The 17,079-nt window shown below is 44.8% G+C and overlaps 1 protein-coding gene across 2 annotated transcripts in view; it reads left to right on the top strand.

Annotated features, from left to right (window-relative positions):
• The first annotated feature begins 8,399 nt into the window (after nucleotides 1-8,399).
• Dio1 (iodothyronine deiodinase 1) overlaps nucleotides 8,400-17,079 on the top strand; it is a 16,506-nt gene continuing 7,826 nt past the window's right edge. For both annotated transcript variants that reach the window (XM_023702697.1, XM_004642563.2), the window contains exons 1-2: nucleotides 8,400-8,779; nucleotides 16,782-16,925. In XM_023702697.1, the coding sequence (XP_023558465.1) occupies nucleotides 8,443-8,779; nucleotides 16,782-16,925 (481 nt within the window). In that variant the 5' untranslated portion in view covers nucleotides 8,400-8,442. The remainder of the gene's footprint in view (nucleotides 8,780-16,781; nucleotides 16,926-17,079) is intronic.

The raw sequence follows: 17,079 nt of genomic DNA, 5'->3' as shown, positions 1-17,079 counted from the left end.
AGGTGCTTTAGACTACTGAGCCATCTCACCAGCCCCAATAAGGCCAATTTTGAGGAACAAAAGTTCTGTATTTCACAGCATAATTTGAACAACTTCCTATGGCTTCCCAAGCAGAAGTTTAGAGTACCACACAGCTCAGGGCCTCAGCATGTAGAGAAGGCAGCAGTCTCCCCATTCATTACTCAGAAGAAGAAACTTGAAGGAGGCTCAGTTTTAATAATTGTGTTTTTTTTTTTTCCCTTACAAAAATAAGGACATTTCAACACTTAAATGTACACACCTCATACCCTTATACTCATTCATCTTCCTCAATAGCCTATGGCCCTGCTACTTGGTGTGATCTGGAGACCAATTACATGAGAAGGGCAGATGAGCCCACAGAAATGCAGATATGTGGACTAGGTGGGATTTCTACACACTGACGACAGGGACCAGCTCCTACAAGGCTTAAAACATGTGGTAGGTCATGCCAAAGTTCCAAAAGGGCCAAAATCCCTTCCTGCATCAATAGAACCTGCTTCTAGAGTGGACAGACTATCCAAGGTTAAGTCCAGTCAAACATCTTTTTAGAGATAGAGGCATCCCAGCATCCATTCTCCCAGAATAGCACCCAGACCCCATGATACTGTATTCCAGAAGCAAAAAGGAAAAGGCAACTTTACCACTCAATTCCGAAAAAGTAAACAATTTTTTTAGTCTTATTTGGTAGGCTGAGTCAGGAAGATCTCAAGTTTGAACCCAGCCTGTGCAGCTAGTTCAGCGACTCAGTTAAGATACTATCTCAAGGGGCCGGGGGGAAGGCTCAGTGGAATAAGCGCTTCCCTGGCAAGCGTGAGGGCCCGAGTTCAATCTCCAGCTCCACAAAAAAAAAAAAAAAAGCAAAATAAAAGCTTTTAATTTTTTTGCTCAAAACAATAACAGCAAGCTGGGGATATAGCTCAGCAGCACAGTGCCTGCCTGGCAAGCACAAGATCCTGACTTTGGTTCCCAGTACAAAAACCAAAACAGCGATGTACCTCATTATGCATGCTTACATATGTATTTATTTGTGTATGTTTATGTATAAATGAAATAAAACACAGCAGTGAACAATGGGACAAAGGACAGCAAAAAGGAATCGAGTATTTTTCTATTTTAAGCAATGTGCACTCCTTGAGAATCTGTAGAGTGTTGTTTGAAAGTAGACTTGGACTAGTTATAAATGTATATATACTTAAAACAGCATAATTTATATGCTAGAAAAGGAACTGATACAGCATGCTTAATTAATTAAACCACAAAAGGTAGAAAAGGAGTGGAAGGTAATAATAAAAGAAAAAAGGCACTGAATATTAAACAGTAACAAATATGGCAGATATTATTCCAACAATATGAATAAGCACTATAAAACTCAATGATATAAACACAGCACACATCTGTTAAAAGACTGAGATTGTCAAAGTACATCAAAAATAAGACCCAACTCCATGCTGTCTATATGAAATTCACGTGAAATATAAAAATACTTACAAATTAAAAGTAAAGGTATACAGAAAGACACATCACGCCAACACTAATCACAAGGAGGCTGGAGTGCCTATCTTAATTTTAAATAAAGCAAACTTAGAGTAAGGAAAATTTCAAATTTCAGTGATTCAAGGGAAGAATTGCATAATGATTAAAGGGATCAATTCTTCAAGAAATAACAGTCTTTGACACAGGAGAACTCAGAAGCAGTACCAGTCAGCGGGATCTAATAGACATGTTAGCCTCTTCCTATGTGATGTGCCAAAGTTCTGATCATGAATGTGTCACTGAAATCAGGCCTATGGGGCTGGGGAGATGGCTCAGTAGATTAAGTGCTTCCCTGGCAAGTGCAGGGGCCTGAGTTCAATCCCCAGTTCCGCAAAAAACAAACAAACAAACAAATCAGGCCCAGCTGGCTAGAGCATCTTATTCTATGATTTCTACCAGCTGCAATCTGTGTGGAAAGGGTCTTAGGAGACCCTGAAGCCACACAGTAGAAGGAGTGATCTTTGAGGATGTGGCTGTTAACTTCACCACAGGAGAGTGGGCTCTGTGGGTCCATCTCAAAGGAAGCTCCACAGAGATGTGATATGGAAAGCCTTTAGGAACATGGCTGCTGTAGGGAAAAAAACTTGGATGGCCAGATAACGAATGCAAATATTGAAGGAGAAACCTAAGAAGTGAAGAGGTAGTGAAATACTGTCAATGTGAATTATGGCATCAACACAGAAAAATGTCCTTCTGGATTCCAGATCCTAATGTGAGCCTGAAACCACCTGGCTTGAAGGCCAGCTGAAAGTCTTGCCTAGAAAGACCCTGACTGGTCTTTCATTGATAATTATGCCCATCATAGCTCACAGTGCATTCAAGTCACATGAGTGTCAGGGACTTGTAGGGAAGCTCCCTAAATGTAAAATCTTAGTTACTTTTCTCATTGCTGAGACAAATACCTGACACCCAAAGTTAAAGAAGGAAAGGTTTATTTGGCTTGCAGGTTGTAGAGGTTTCAGCTCATAGCTGGCTGGCTACATAGCAAGGTGGCATGACAGAGGTGCATCACAGAGGGGAAATATTTATGGTGAGCAGAAGGTAGCAAGCAGCAAGCTACACATCACAAGCGATGACAACAGCTGCCCTCTTTCTGTCTCTTCTACTCTGGCACTCACATCCTTAGTGCTGGTATTGTACTGTGAATCAATCCCAGGGCCACATCCCTGATCCAGCCAGCTCTGAAAAGCCCCACCTGTGAGTGCATGAAGCTTTGAGGGAACATCTACATGTAAACCATACCAATGAACATAGAGGCCCAGCATGGTAGTAATATGTAAAATCTTTCAGTAGATGCATGTATTATTCCGTGCATGAAGAGTGTAACAACCAAGAGAAACTGAAGAGGTTGAGCAATGTTTGAAAGGTGTTGTTTTTTTCCCACTGCATTCAAATACGTGAAAGTATTCACATGGGAGAGAAGCCACATGTGTGTAGTCAATGTAAGAAATCTTTAATTTTTTTCACTTATCTTGAAGTACATAAAAGACTGCATACTGGACAGAAAATATATAGATTGTGTGTAAAATGTGTTAATGATTCAGGACATTGTTCATTTGTTAACTTGAGATGTTTAGAAGTTTACGAAAAATCATGTTTGTTATTTAATTATAAAAAATAAATAAAAATGCAAATGGACATATCATTAAAAAAAAAAAAAAGAAGTTTACATACTCAGAAGTGGACCAGGGTCCTCAGTTTGTAAATATCCTGAGCCTGTGCAAGAGGAGGGCAAGGAGATGGTGTGAGTACTACACCCGCCCAGGGTGGGGAGCCTGCTTACACTACAAGGGAGGGAAAGAGGCTTGCTTTCTCCCATTATCCTCTAAGCTGCTTTTGCTGTCTTCCACCACCATATGAACTATTGCCCCTCTGCTATGCCAGTCTTCCTTAGAGCCAGCTAATTATGGACTGAAACCTCTACAAACTATAAACTAAATAAAACTTGCCCTCCTTAATTTTCAGCATTGCTACAAGGTTGCAGGCTGACCACCTGAGAAGACGGTGTCATATCAGGAATGATACAGATGGGTTGGTCTCTGTTGCTAGCATATTGGGCATTCAGCAGTGTCTGTAGTCAAGTCATCCTTTTGAGTGGAAATCTATGTTGTTCAACGCATGCATAACCTCTATTCCTGCCACTGTGGTCACTTTGTTGATGAGCTGTTGAGTAAAGACAGAGTTAGCTGAAGAAAAAAGCTGACTTCTATCCATGCAGGAAGTCGTCTATCCACTTAATTCTTAAAGTCCTCCTCTGCTGAAGCCACTTTTTGATGAACACTTACATGGGACACAAATATCTTTCCATCCCTTCCCTGCACAGAGAGTTCTGTCCACATATTTCTTCTTCAAATATCTTTGTCACCAGTTTTCCAGTCATGTTCCTTCCAAATCTCCTACCAGACAGCCAGACTATTGGCTATAGCCCATAAATCAGCATATAGTTGTACATCTAGCCATTTTTCCTTCCAGCCAAAATGTATGACCAGGTATACTGGCCAAAGTTCTGCCTACTGTGACTATTTCTTTTTACCATCACTGTTTGGGGGTGCTGTGGAAAGGGTCTGTAATGCTGGAAGGCTGAAGAGTCTGCACTGGAAGGCCGAAGAATCTGCACTGGAAGCATTGAGGTGGATTTCCAAAGGTGACAGCAAAGACTGGAGCTTCCCAAAAAAGCAGATGCAAGACTTGCTTCTTTCCCTTGTTATGCCATCTAGGCTACAAGCCTAATGAATGGTGCCACCCAGGTGGGTCTTCTCTCTTCAGTAAGTCACAGGTGTATTTTTTTTTTAATTTTTTTTTATTTTAAGATTATTTATTTATTTATTTATTTAATTTCATTTATTTTGTGTGTGTGGCCAGCTCAGCCCACCAGGGGGCGGGGCTGGCTGGCATGTGGTGCTGGGGATTGAACTGTGGTCCCTGCGCTTTGCTTAGCTTGTTCTAAGTAGGTGCTTTAGACCACTGAGCCATCTCACCAGCCCAGTCACAGGTGTATTAAATGCATCTTCAACTTATGATATTTTCAACTTACAAGAGGTTTATCAGGACATAGCTTCATCATAAGTTGAGGAGCATCTATATATAAAAAGATACTTAATCTCATAGGGTGTTAAAGAATGGCAGTTAAAATGAACTCCACCACACACGTGTCAGAATGGCAAAAATGCAAGATACTGATATTAAATGCTAGCAAAAATATGGAACAGTAAGACTTCTAATGTATTGTTAGGGAGGAATGCAAAATAGGGCCATTTGATTTTTTAAAAAATTTTTAATGTATTTAACACAGGGTCTACAAGTTCTCACTACGTAGATCGGACTCAGTGATTCTCCTGTTTTCAGCCTCCGAAGCACTGGGATTACAGGTGTGTGCCACCACACGCAGTTGCAATCTCCATTTCAGCGTGCCCCAGGGGTAGGGCTGGCACAGCAGGCTGGAGATCAAATCCTGGCCACTGCACTCTGCCTAAGCAGAAGGCCATTTAATTAAATTAATTAATTTATTTATTTTGGTATCAGGAGTCAAACTCAGGACCTTGTGCTTGCTAGGCAAGTGCTGTGCCACTGAGCTGTGTCCCTACCTCTGAGCTATATCCCCAGCCCACTAGGGCCATTTTAAAAAGCAGTGTTGTGGTTATTTGCAAATCTAAACATACTCTTAACGATACAATCCAGCAATTATGCTCACTGGTGTCTCCAAATAAGTTGAAAACATATATCCACACAAAAGTCTGCACATGGTATTTTAAAATTATAGCAGCTTTGTTCCTAATCATCAAATTTTGAAAGCAACAAATATATCCTTCAGTTAGGTGAATGGATAGACAGTGGTACGTCCAGATAATGGAACATTACTTAACACAAAAACAAATGAGCTATCCAGCCATAAAGACATGGAAGGAACTTAGTTGCATGTTACTAAGTAAAAGAAGCCAATCTGGAAAAGCTTGTACTGTATAATCCCAACTATATGATACGCTCAAAAAGGTGAAACTATGGAGACAACAAAAAGATCAGTGTTTGCTGGGGACTTGGGGTATGCAGAAAGAATAGAGAATAAGAGATTTTTAGGATAGTGAAAGTGTTAGCATGGAAGATCTTAAACCCTCTAGCTCCATTTGCCCTTAGTTGACTTTTGAAATCACTAATTTCAGAGCTAGGAGTGATGGTAAACACCTGTAATGCCAATATTCTGGAAGGCTGAAGCAAGATTACAAGCCCAGAGGCCAGCCTGGCTACTTAATGTCTGAGAAAAACCCTGCCTCAAAATAAAAAATAAAAGGCTGGGACTATAGTTCAGTGCAAAGACCTTGTGTTCAACCTCCAGCACTGAAAAGAATTAGGACTATAGCTCAGTGCAAAGACTTTGTGTTCAACCTCCAGCACTGAAAAGAATTAGGACTATAGCTCAGTGCAAAGACCTTGTGTTCAACCTCCAGTACTGAAAAGAATTACTAATTTTGGGAGTCACACATCTGGGAAATACATTAGAAGTTTTCCCCTAGCTTTGCTGTAAACGATACCTGCAACTGAAACCAACTGTAGATGGGTAAAAATCTATTCTCTAGTGAATGTCATCTCCCTTGTATTCCAAGGAAGAGCCCTTTTTTTTCTGTCTCTGCCACTGTCCTCCTGAGGGAAAGTAGCCTTTGGCTATCCTCCTGGTTTCCAGAGAAAAGATGCCTTTTGTATCCTGATAATAATTAACTGTTCCTTAGGAAAGGAACTAAAGAGACATGAGCCGTAGAACTTTCTAGTTGTAACTTTTCTCTAGGTTTACAGAACCTAGAATATCTAGTGACCAACAGACAAGAGCTTCCTTGGGGTCAGAAAAGCAGCACACTGGAAACCCTGGACTTGGGAACTACCCTGGTGTATGCTTGTCCTATATGGCTCCCCACACTGTCTAAATCCTGTGCCTGTAAACCCTAACAAGACACTCTGTTGGTTTCCTAGCTTTCTAAATATATATATATTTTCCTCCCCCTACAAACTGTCCTTGAGTCACTGCTCTAGAGCATACACAATGGATGTGGGGTCACAGTTCCAAAACTACTCTACGTGATACTACAATGAGGGTACATGTCATTATACATTTGTCCAAACCTATAGAATGGACAACACTAAGAGTGAACGCTAATGTTCCCTAAGGACATAAGGTTGCTGTGTTGTGTCTATTGAGGTTCATCGATCATTACACATTACCACTCTGGTACAAAATGTTGATGAAGAGGAGATGTGGGTGTTTGAGAGTGATAAATATGTGGGAACTCCCTACATTTTCTGCTCCATTTTGCTGAGAGAGAGGGAGAGAGGGGGGGCTATTAGAAAATAAAAGCCTAAAAACAAAATTAAAACAAGAGAAAGGTAAAAGCCTGAACAACGCAAGGATGTATGAATTAATTGAACATGGCCAAAAGAACCCAAAAAAAACAAAAACCCCTCTGCACATAAGAAGCACATACTACACTTTTGTGGCATTTGCTGTCAAATGCTCCAAAATGGAGCTTTTTTCTTCCTTCTCAATGAAGTTAATATAAGCTGGTCATTGTGGCACATGCCTGTAATCCCAGCAATGGGGAGGCTGAGGCAGGAGGATTGCTGTGAATTTGAGGCCAGCCTGAGTTACATAGAGAGTTCAGGGCCAAGGGGCTGGGGGGATGGCTCAGTAGAATAAGTGCTTGCCTGGCAAGCACAAGGGCCTGAGTTCAATCCCCAGTTCTGAAAAAAAGAGTCAGGGCCAGTGTGAGCTACATAGCAAGACCCTGTCTAAAGAAATAAATAAGAGCCAGGGAAATGGCCCAGTAGAATAAGTGCTTGGCAAGCGCAAGGGCCTGAGTTTAATCCCTGGTTCTGCCAAAAAATAAAAAAACAAATAAATAAATAAAATGTTAATGCAGTAGAGACTGTTAGATCTCTGAGCCTAGGTCAGCACCTTTTTGGAGGGCAGCCAGCTTCATATCATGGTTCAGGTCACCTGTCTCACCTCACCCTTCCTACTTAGGTATGTGAATGCCTGGGGGAGAGGAGTGATCTAATACCTAGAGATTACTGAGACCAGAACTGGCTGTGGGCAGGACACTTCTCCTTTTCTAGGCTTCAGTTTCCCTCTTTCAAAAAGAAGTGTTTCAGGTGTCTTAGCTTCCCAACTCTGCACTTCCATGGGCAGTGCTCTCTCTGGCTTGCCAGCCTGTGCCCCGACCTTCCTGCCAGCAGCATTTCTCTCCCTGCTGTGCCTGGCTGACTGCTTGTGTCTTCTGGTTCCAGCATAGACATCCCTGCTTCAGGGAAAGTCCTTCTCTGCACTAAAGCTTGACCTCCAGACAGCAGAGAGGTGTGAAAGGGGCTGCAGGTCCCAAATCTCCTTGGGAATGACTCCATGTCTGTCTCTGCCCCAGGAGGGTCTACATTGTTATTCTCTGATGAGGGCTCTGCTTCCAGAAATACTTAACCACCAACTGAAAGCTATGAAGGAGAAAACTATATTTCATTAGTGAAAGAAACATTTATCTCATTAAAAGAAAAATTAGAGGTTATTCACTCACAATATGATCTTTAAACAGGGTCCCTTTAAGTGTGGATCTTAAGTATTTGTTTTTAAAACTTAAAGGGGGACTTCAAGATCTACAATCTCCTAATTCAAAGCTATCTCAAAAAATAAGGCAAGGGACCTGAAATAATAATAAATTAGGGCAGACCTTTGTCCTACTAGCTTGGAATCTTCTGCTTTATTGACAGGAAGGCAAACACCTTCCAGCCTGACACCTGCCTCTTGTCACGGGTTGGCTGCTCTGTTCTGTACCTTTGCTCAGCTCCACCCCGACGTGCCTGGATGCAGCCTCCCTGTCTTCCAGCCTCAGAGCCAGCGCCAACTGTGCTGCAGAGATGAAGCTGCCCTGGCCAGGGCTATGGCTGAAGAGGCTCTGGGTGCTCGTGCAGGTGGCCATGGAGGTAGCCATGGGCAAAGTGTTAATGATACTGTTTCCAGAGAGAATCAAGAAGAACATCCTGGCCATGGGCGAGAAGACTGGGATGACCAGGAACCCCCGTTTCAGCCACGACAACTGGATCCCGACCTTCTTTAGCACCCAGTATTTCTGGTTTGTCCTGAAGGTCCGTTGGCAGCGGCTGGAGGAGACTGCTGAGCTGGGGAGTCTGGCCCCAGACTGCCCGGTGATCTGCCTCTCAGGAGAGAAGCGCACCATCTGGAACTTCATGCACAGTAAGGAGGCTGCTCCATGTTCAGCTGCCTGATGCATGGTTTTGGAGGGGAATGGAGAGGTGGGCTGGGAATTCCACTGCTACTTTGGGGGGTTCAGGATACTGGGAATTCTCCAGGATCCTGTTTCTCTGAGCAGCATCAGTGCCTTCCCAAGCACTCAAACCATGAGCCATCCACTATGACCTTTGCCCCTTGAATAGCAGTCTTACAATGAGGTCTGTGCTATGCCCACCTGTGCCTGCTGAAATCGTCTTCATCCTCAGGCTTCTGCTCAGGGGCACTTCTCTCAAGAAACCCATCCCAATATCTGTAGGCCAGGCTGACCCTCTTATGTGCTTGATGAACATGTTAAGCTTTTCTTTATTAAAGCCATCCGAGTTTGCTACTGTGTGTGGGCACTGACTTGGGTGTGTTGCCATCACTCGATGCAGACTCTGTGTGGGTGGCTCTGATCCTGCTGCACCCTGAGCTCGTGTAGGAGCATGGCAGTTGCTCAGGAAACACTTGATGACCCTTCCTTCCTCTCACCTTTCCATCCCACCCGGTCCAGGCAAACCAGGGTGATGTATATGAGTTCTTTTTTTTTTATAGCAGAACCAAGGATTGAACTCAGGCCCCTGCACTTGCCAGGGAAGTGCTTATTGCACTGAGCCATCTCCCTGGCCCCTGTATATGAGTTCTTGAAGACCACCCCATTCGGTTCTGTTTTGTCTTTACAGCTTCCCTCTTACTAGGATCTGCTTCTCCCCTTCTTGCTCTCTCTTCCCATCCAAACTTAGGTGGCTTCCAGACTCTATTTTCTGAGGACACGCCAGCTCAGCACCCTCTGCAGGCACAATCTGCATTTGCAGTGAGGCCCAGGGTCCGCCTGCCATCCAAGGTCCTTGGGGGTCATGCTCTGACTTTTCCCCCAGTTTCACCAACGCATCACACAATCACTTCCTGAGACAGATGTGGGGCCTCCTTTATCTTGTGCTGTCCCTTGTCTGTGCCCCATTGGTCATGTGGTTGGTCCAGAGCACCCTTCTGTAGGGTCAAGTGTTCACATCCCTTGTGCCTCTGGGTACACATCTTGGGCCTTGTCTATGATGACACTATTTTTAATTTTAATTTTAATTTTTTTCTGTATTCAGGACAGGGTCTACAGGGTCTCATTACACAGACCAGACTAGTGAACCTCCTGTTTCCAGCCTCCCGAGTGCTGGGATTATGGGCACGCGCCACCACTCCCAGTCTCAAATGCAGTTTCACTGCACCCCAGGGTTGGGGCTGGGATGGCACACTGGGGATCAAACCCCAGTCCCTGAGTCTGCCTAAGCAGGTGCTTTAATCTGCTGAGCTATCTGGCTGGCCCATGATGACACTTTAGATCCCTCTGGTTACCATGCTCTCCCTCCTTTCTGGATGCAGGCTCCCCATCCATAGCCCTCCTTGGACACTGTTCTTCCTATCTAGTATCTGGCCACCAAAGCTCCCTGCCCAGTGGGAAGGCTCAGGTGAGGGCTGTGTCTGACTTCCCTCAGCCATCCTCAGTGTGCTGCCCCAGGCCTAGCAGCAGGTAAACACAGAAGGCCCTGGAGGCAGCTGGCTAATCTAGTGTTTTCCTAATATGTTCTTTGAAACCCCATTCCCCCCAGATATGCTGTACCATAGAGTTCGCATGCTCTGTCCTTCTGGGAATTCATAATACATATAAGTATATAAAAGGCTCCGAGAAACTCTGAAGCTTAAAGTAGATACATAGAACATGAAAAAAAAATTGCTTAACATGGCCCTGACTGCCTTTGCTAACACACACACACACACACACACACACACACACACACACACACTCCCCTCTCCCTACCTGAGATGCTTATGCTCATTGTTCCGATTCCCAAGAACACTCTTTGGGAATCACTGACCTTCTCCAAGCCTCTCATCACAGAAGGGAACGGAGACCTGAGAGGATGAGGTAACAGAGCCAGTGTGGGGCAGGTCAGCCCCAGAATCCCAGGGTGCCTTAGTAAGCATTCCTAGCAAGGCACCTCCCATGTGCCAGGCCCTCAGATGAGTCTGCTCAAGGACTCTATGGCTCCATACAATAAATCCTCATAGTCCTCTGGGATGGAGGAGGCTACAAAGACATGGCTTCAAAAAGGCTTCCTGGAAGAGGCAGTTTGGGAACTAGGCTTTGAAGGATGAGTAGGATGTTTGTAGCATGGGAAGAGCCTTTTAAGCAGAGAAAAGGACAATAGTTTCTCTTGTTCTTTCTTTTGCTCATTCATGATTTTAAATCACAGTACACAAAAGATCTCAATTTCTCAGTGACTATTCATCATATAATCACTGATAATAACAGCAATGAGAATAACAACTAACTTTTATGGTAGGGCTGCTATGTGCCAGGCACTGTGACAGTGTGCCAAATGAATGTCACTCATATGAAGACCAGTTCCCTGAAAACCAACTTGCCTCAGGGCCATTTCATAGAATTCACTGGCATCGCTTGACTGTCCACTTTCAGTTAGAAAGAGTTCCATTTGTCTCCAGTCCCTGCTACTCCAACTGAGACTGAAAGAGAGCAAGAAGAGAGTGAGGGGGCTGGTGAGATGGCTCAGTGGTCTAGAGCACCTACTTGGAACAAGCTTGGCAAAGCACAGGGACCATGGTTCGATCCCCCAGCACCACATGCCAGCCCCGCCCCCTGGTGGGCTGAGCTGGCCACACACACACACACACACACACACACACACACACACAAATAAATAAATAAATAATTTTTAAAAAAGAAGAGAGTGAGAGCCAGGACCAAACCAAGTCTTTTGCTACAAAGTTGGGTTTCACTTTCAGCACTGTGACTTAAAAATCCTCTGAAATAGGCACTGGTAGTTAAGAAACAAGTAACTCTGGCCTCTGCCTGGAAGAGCTCAGGACCCAGAGTGAGAGTAGTGAAAGAGGGGAGCAGAGGACTCTGGGGAAAGGACCCTCTCCTGTGTGGGATAAGGAGGTGGCCAAGGAAATGCTGTCTGGAGGACAGCTGAGTGTTGGGACAGGGAAGACTTGGGGTAAGTGAAGAAGGGCTTGGGGAGAGGGCAGAACAGAGGTGAGGAGCACAGAGCCTCAAGATGCAGAGGTGCACTGTTCAGCTTAGTGGAAGTGGGGTACAAGAAGCAGGGTAGTGCTCAAGATGAAACTGAGTGTACCAGCAGGGACCATGGCCCAGGGCACTTCTGCATCTTGCCAAGAAGTGGTGATCTGAAGGTGTCAGTGAGTTCTGGAAGGGTTTTCCAGGAGCGTTAACACAATCAGTTCTGCTTATTAGAAAGACATCCTGTAACTACTTGAGACATGCTAAAGCCATTAAGATGCTGTATATTTTGGGTATAAATTCTAAACTCATTTTAGAGCCACAGATTGGAGACCTGGAAGATCCTTCATAGATAACTGAAAACAACTCTTTCACTTTTCAGATGAAAAGCCCCAAAGAGGCAATTGGCTTGGTAAGCCAGGATTTGCCTTCTGACTCCCCAGGGACAAGCTTTCCGTGTTGCATAAGACATCAGGGGCTCAGAGAGAGTCTCAGCCACTTCCTGTCCTGTGCATGCCCATGCACAAGCATTCGCACATGTGCATGCAGGCACACACACACACACACACACACACACACAGAGCAAAATATTGATTAACTGGCATCTTATGCCTAAAGCAATTCGCAGGTGATTTGCTTTCTGGATACTTAGAGTTCACTTGAAACTGGCTATATTACAGCCCCTGAAATCTCTCCAAGTGGACAGATGCAGTGTTGTCTAGTGATAATCAATGGGATTTCTCTGCTACGAGAGCCTGGCATGGGACCTAATTTACTGCCTGGCAGTCAGGAAGGTAGGTCTGAGTCCAGCCCCACTACAGAACTCTTTACCCATTTTTACAATTTGACAGTCCTGACTCGACATTCTTAATACAAGGTTCTCTGCCCTGTGGCCTGTGGATGTGGCAGGGTGCCAGTCCCCTGCAGAGCCACTAGCCTGTTCTCATCCTTCCTCTCTACATTCCCAGAAAATGTGGAACCAAGTTAAAACTTTGTCCTCAACATTGACCACTGTACCCAGCCACACTATAAATAATTAAACAAATGGCTCTGTCCCTTGCACAGTCCTAATCAGTAGATGTTGAATTTTTTTGTTGATTAAGAACAAAATTCCAGACAGCTAATATTTAGAGCTCATGCTGACCTGAAGTTGGGACTTTTCTTATTTAAATAGTGACTCGCTGGGGTCATTGGAATCCAGTGACCAGCCAGTCTATGACTGCCCTTGGAGCCTCTCCCACTGAGGCCTGGGCCTCTCTGTCACATAGGTGTGAAATCACACAATCAGCAGTAGGGCCAAACCGACTCAGCGCCTCCCAGGGCCTCCCATGCAAACAAGCCTTGAGTCAAAGGTAGGAGAGATTTGGGTCCTAGAGAAGCCAGCTTACTTTCTCCTCATTTCAGACTGACAGTTATAACTAACGGCTTATCCTTTTACTTGGCCACCAGGAAACTCGGAGTTATACATATCAGTTATGGTAAATGCACAGAACCTTACAGCCCATGTATGTGTGTTCTGCTTTCCCCTCCTGTTCTGTGCCTTTCAGGGGAGGCATGAGTTTTTCCTTAGTTTCTATTTAATATCTATCTATATCTATCTATATCCATATCTATCTATATCTATAACTATAACTATATCTACATCTACACAAGTTGCTTTAAATCCCTTCTAGAACAAGCGGGATGCACAGCTGACCATATAAGCCACCAGCCAGTTAGGTGTCCCCTAGTCTCCAGTGGTTAGCAAGCCCTATCAACTCACCTGTCTCCTGCTCTGTGCCCACATACATGCCTGGCTCCTGTCATCTTCTGAAGTGCCCCTTTCCTGTCTCCTCCACTGTTATTCTCACATTCAGTCCACCCTCCATCAAGAAGTCAGAGTGTCCTCCAGTGTGAACCTTGAGGGATCCAATGCTGTAGTCAGGGATCTGGTTTGCAAGCAACAGAAACTCACTTTGGTTTTCTTAGTTATACACACACACAAACTCGCTTTGGTTTTCTTAGTTACACACACACACACACACACACACACACACACAGAGGAAAATATTATAAAGAAGTTGGGAGTTCCCCAGAACCAATAGAAGGAGAGCCCTATGTGTGGACAGTTTTTTAATTTAGCATCAGCAGTTAGACCTGAATTCTCCTGTCATTGTGGTTGTCACGCAAACCCATCACCACCTTTGACTGGGGCAACATCAGTGGGCTATAAGTGAATTCTATTATCTCAATGATTCAAGAATCAAAAATTGAAGCAGGCCAAGCTGTAATGCCAGAAGAGAGACTGAGACTCTGGAGACCAAGGCAGGAAGGTTCCAAGTTCAAAGCCATCTTGAACAAGTTCATAAGACCCAGTCCCAAAAGGTGCATGTGGGGCTGAGAATGTAGCTCAGTGGCAGAGTGCTTGCTTAGCATGTTCACAGATCTGGTTCATCCCTAGCACTAGAAAAAATAATCTAGATAGGAGGGTGGAATCAGACCACAAAGGTAGGGATCTGTGCCTGTGTTCCAGCCATTGGGTGCAGAGTATGGACCTGGCCCCTCTGTCTTCCACTGAGCAAGGGTGGGCACATGCTTTTATCAGTATCCCACAAAGAGGAAATTTCACGTAGGTAGGAGATCTAGGAACTAGGCAGCCCAAATCGCAGCTATTTATATTTCTACGGCTTCCCTTTATACCTAGAATAAAATCTGGATTCTTCGCCATGGTTCATGAGAGCTTCCTGTGCTGGCTCCTCCCTCTTCAATCATTTATCCTATTGCTCCTCCTGGTTAGTTCCAGTCAACATCTTGACAGGCCTAGAACAAATTAAGCTCTGTTCCTCCTTGGGGACTTTGTACATAGACTCACTTGCCCTGAAATGCCCTTCTCCTTTTGCCCCTGGCTGGTTCTTTGCTAGCCTTCATTTCTCAGGTTTAATGGCAGCTCCCTGAAGGCCCTCCCTGGCCAGTATAAAGTAGGCCACTCCTTTATGGTTTCTTGCAAAACACTTGTTACTATTTGGAATGACTTCATTTCTATGTTACTTGCTATTTAGCTGTCTCTCCATTAAACATACTTCAAACTGTGTGCAGCTTAGTCTTTTTTTGTTTTTTTTTTTTACTATTTTCTTTTTTGATATCAGGCATTGAACTCAGGACTTCCCACTTGCCAGGCAAGTGCTGTGCCGCTGAGCTATATCCCCAGCTCTGTGCACAGTTTAGATAAAATCTCAGCGCTCAAGGGACAGTGGGAACTCTGAAGAAAGTGGAAACTTAACCGGCCATGTCACAGCACAGGATCAGGCAGGCAGTAAGGGCTTGATGATGTTTCAGCTATGGCCAGAATAAACCACTGGCAGGTCCCTAGAGCCATCCATCCTATCAAGACCAGGGAATTACACAAGGCTCCTGCCCTGGCTTCCTGGCAGGGTCTCATACTCAGAAGGGCTGCATACTTGGGAATTAGTGTTCTACGGTAGCTGTCTTGCAGTTCTTCATAATTTTATCTTGGAATGTGAATTTTTTAAGTGAATCCAAAGGGACCATGGAGCCTTCCCTGAGGACTGGGAGCCTTATCTCCCACAGGTCTTCAGCTGGATCTTGCTGTCCCCCTGGGGTATGTTGTCCAAGGCCCTTTTTCCTCTTCTTACTCAGTGACTGTTGTCATCTTCTGGCCCCAGGGAGGGCCTGGACCTGGGAATGGGGAAGGTCATGGTCAGGTGTGGGCATCCCTCAGTGTCTTGTGGCAGGGCATGGGCGCTGTTGTCTCCATCCTGGACTTAGTGCATGGTATAGTTTGGAAAGTGGCTGAGCTACCTTGAGGGAAAAGCCGCTTGTCTCCCCTCCCCCATCAGGCTACCCAGCCCGGCCCTACACATTGTGGGCTGGCAAGGTATGTGGTAGGAAGAGCAGGATCTGGCTCAGTTCTGTGCTCCTGCCCTGCACATGGTATGTGGGTCTGATGGCTGGAGGGAGGAGGAAACTGGTGGCCTGAGGCCACAGGCACATAAGCATGTGCCCACTGAGCTCCAGGGCTTCATCCTGAGCATTTCCTTATGCTTGGAAGTGAGACATTGGATGGCAACCAAAAAACACTGTACCAGGTCAGGAGAGAGATGGCAGAAGAAGGGAAATCTTTCTATTTTAATAAATTGAATGGCATTTGGCCCTACTTTTTGAACAAAGGGGGCCTGTGTTTTCACTTTGCAGCAGCTTCTACTCCTATCCTTCACCCTCTGGACAGGCCCTTCCCTGTCTCCATGCTTCAGAGCTCAGGGCAGAAATAGGAGCTAACAGCAGCAGCTTGTATGTATTGAGGATCCACTATGAACCAGGCAACATTTTAAGCCCTTATAAATACCAATTCACTTAATCCTCAGAACAATGCTGTCAAGTATGTATTATTATTTTGTCTAATTGTGGATGAGGAAAATGATGCATTTGGAATAGAGTAAGCGGTGATTTAGGAGTTTAAAAGCCCAAGTGTTTGCTGAACTTCACCATCAACCTACTCAGTGTTGGTCCTGGAGCAAGCCTACGAGCCTCACTTTCCTTGTCTGTAAAAGCGGGAGAAAGTACCTACCTTGCAGCATTACCAACCCTATCATATGGGAGAAGGGGCCCTGCTTACAGGATGAACTGCATGAAAAGGACTCCGTTAGGGACTTCACTAATAACCTGTGTCAGCAAGTGGCACACTGAGACCCCTTAACAAAACAAAACTGTTTCATTTTTAGAAAAATGGAGACTGGCTCCAGCCCTACTAAGCAGTGCCTGCTAGGACACACACACACACACACACACACACACACACACACACACGCACACACACACTGGAGGCCTCTTCTCAAGGGACAATAATGATGGCAGCAATAAACATAGGAGGGAAATTGCTACTGCAAAAGGAAATGAATAGATTCTTGGTTTAGGATGGTTTCTTTTCTACTTTAGGCAACAGGCCACTGGTGCTGAATTTTGGAAGTTGCACTTGACCTTCATTTATGTTCAAATTTGACCAATTCAAGAGACTTATAGAAGACTTTCATCCCATGGCAGATTTTCTCATCATTTACATTGAAGAAGCCCATGCCTCAGGTACTGAAATATTCTCTGCCTCTACTTCTTCCCACCCACTGTTTCTCCTTCCTCCCAGCTCCCACTTGAGGTAGGGAGAGGAGAGGAGAGGAGAGGAGGAAAGGTGAAGGAGGAGGAGAAGAGTAGGAGGAGCAGGAGGAGGAACAGAGGAGGA

This window comes from Octodon degus, unplaced genomic scaffold (genome assembly GCF_000260255.1).
Source record: "Octodon degus isolate 3935 unplaced genomic scaffold, OctDeg1.0 scaffold00156, whole genome shotgun sequence".
Lineage (NCBI taxonomy): Eukaryota > Metazoa > Chordata > Mammalia > Rodentia > Octodontidae > Octodon > Octodon degus.
This window is presented reverse-complemented; position numbering and strand designations above follow the sequence as displayed.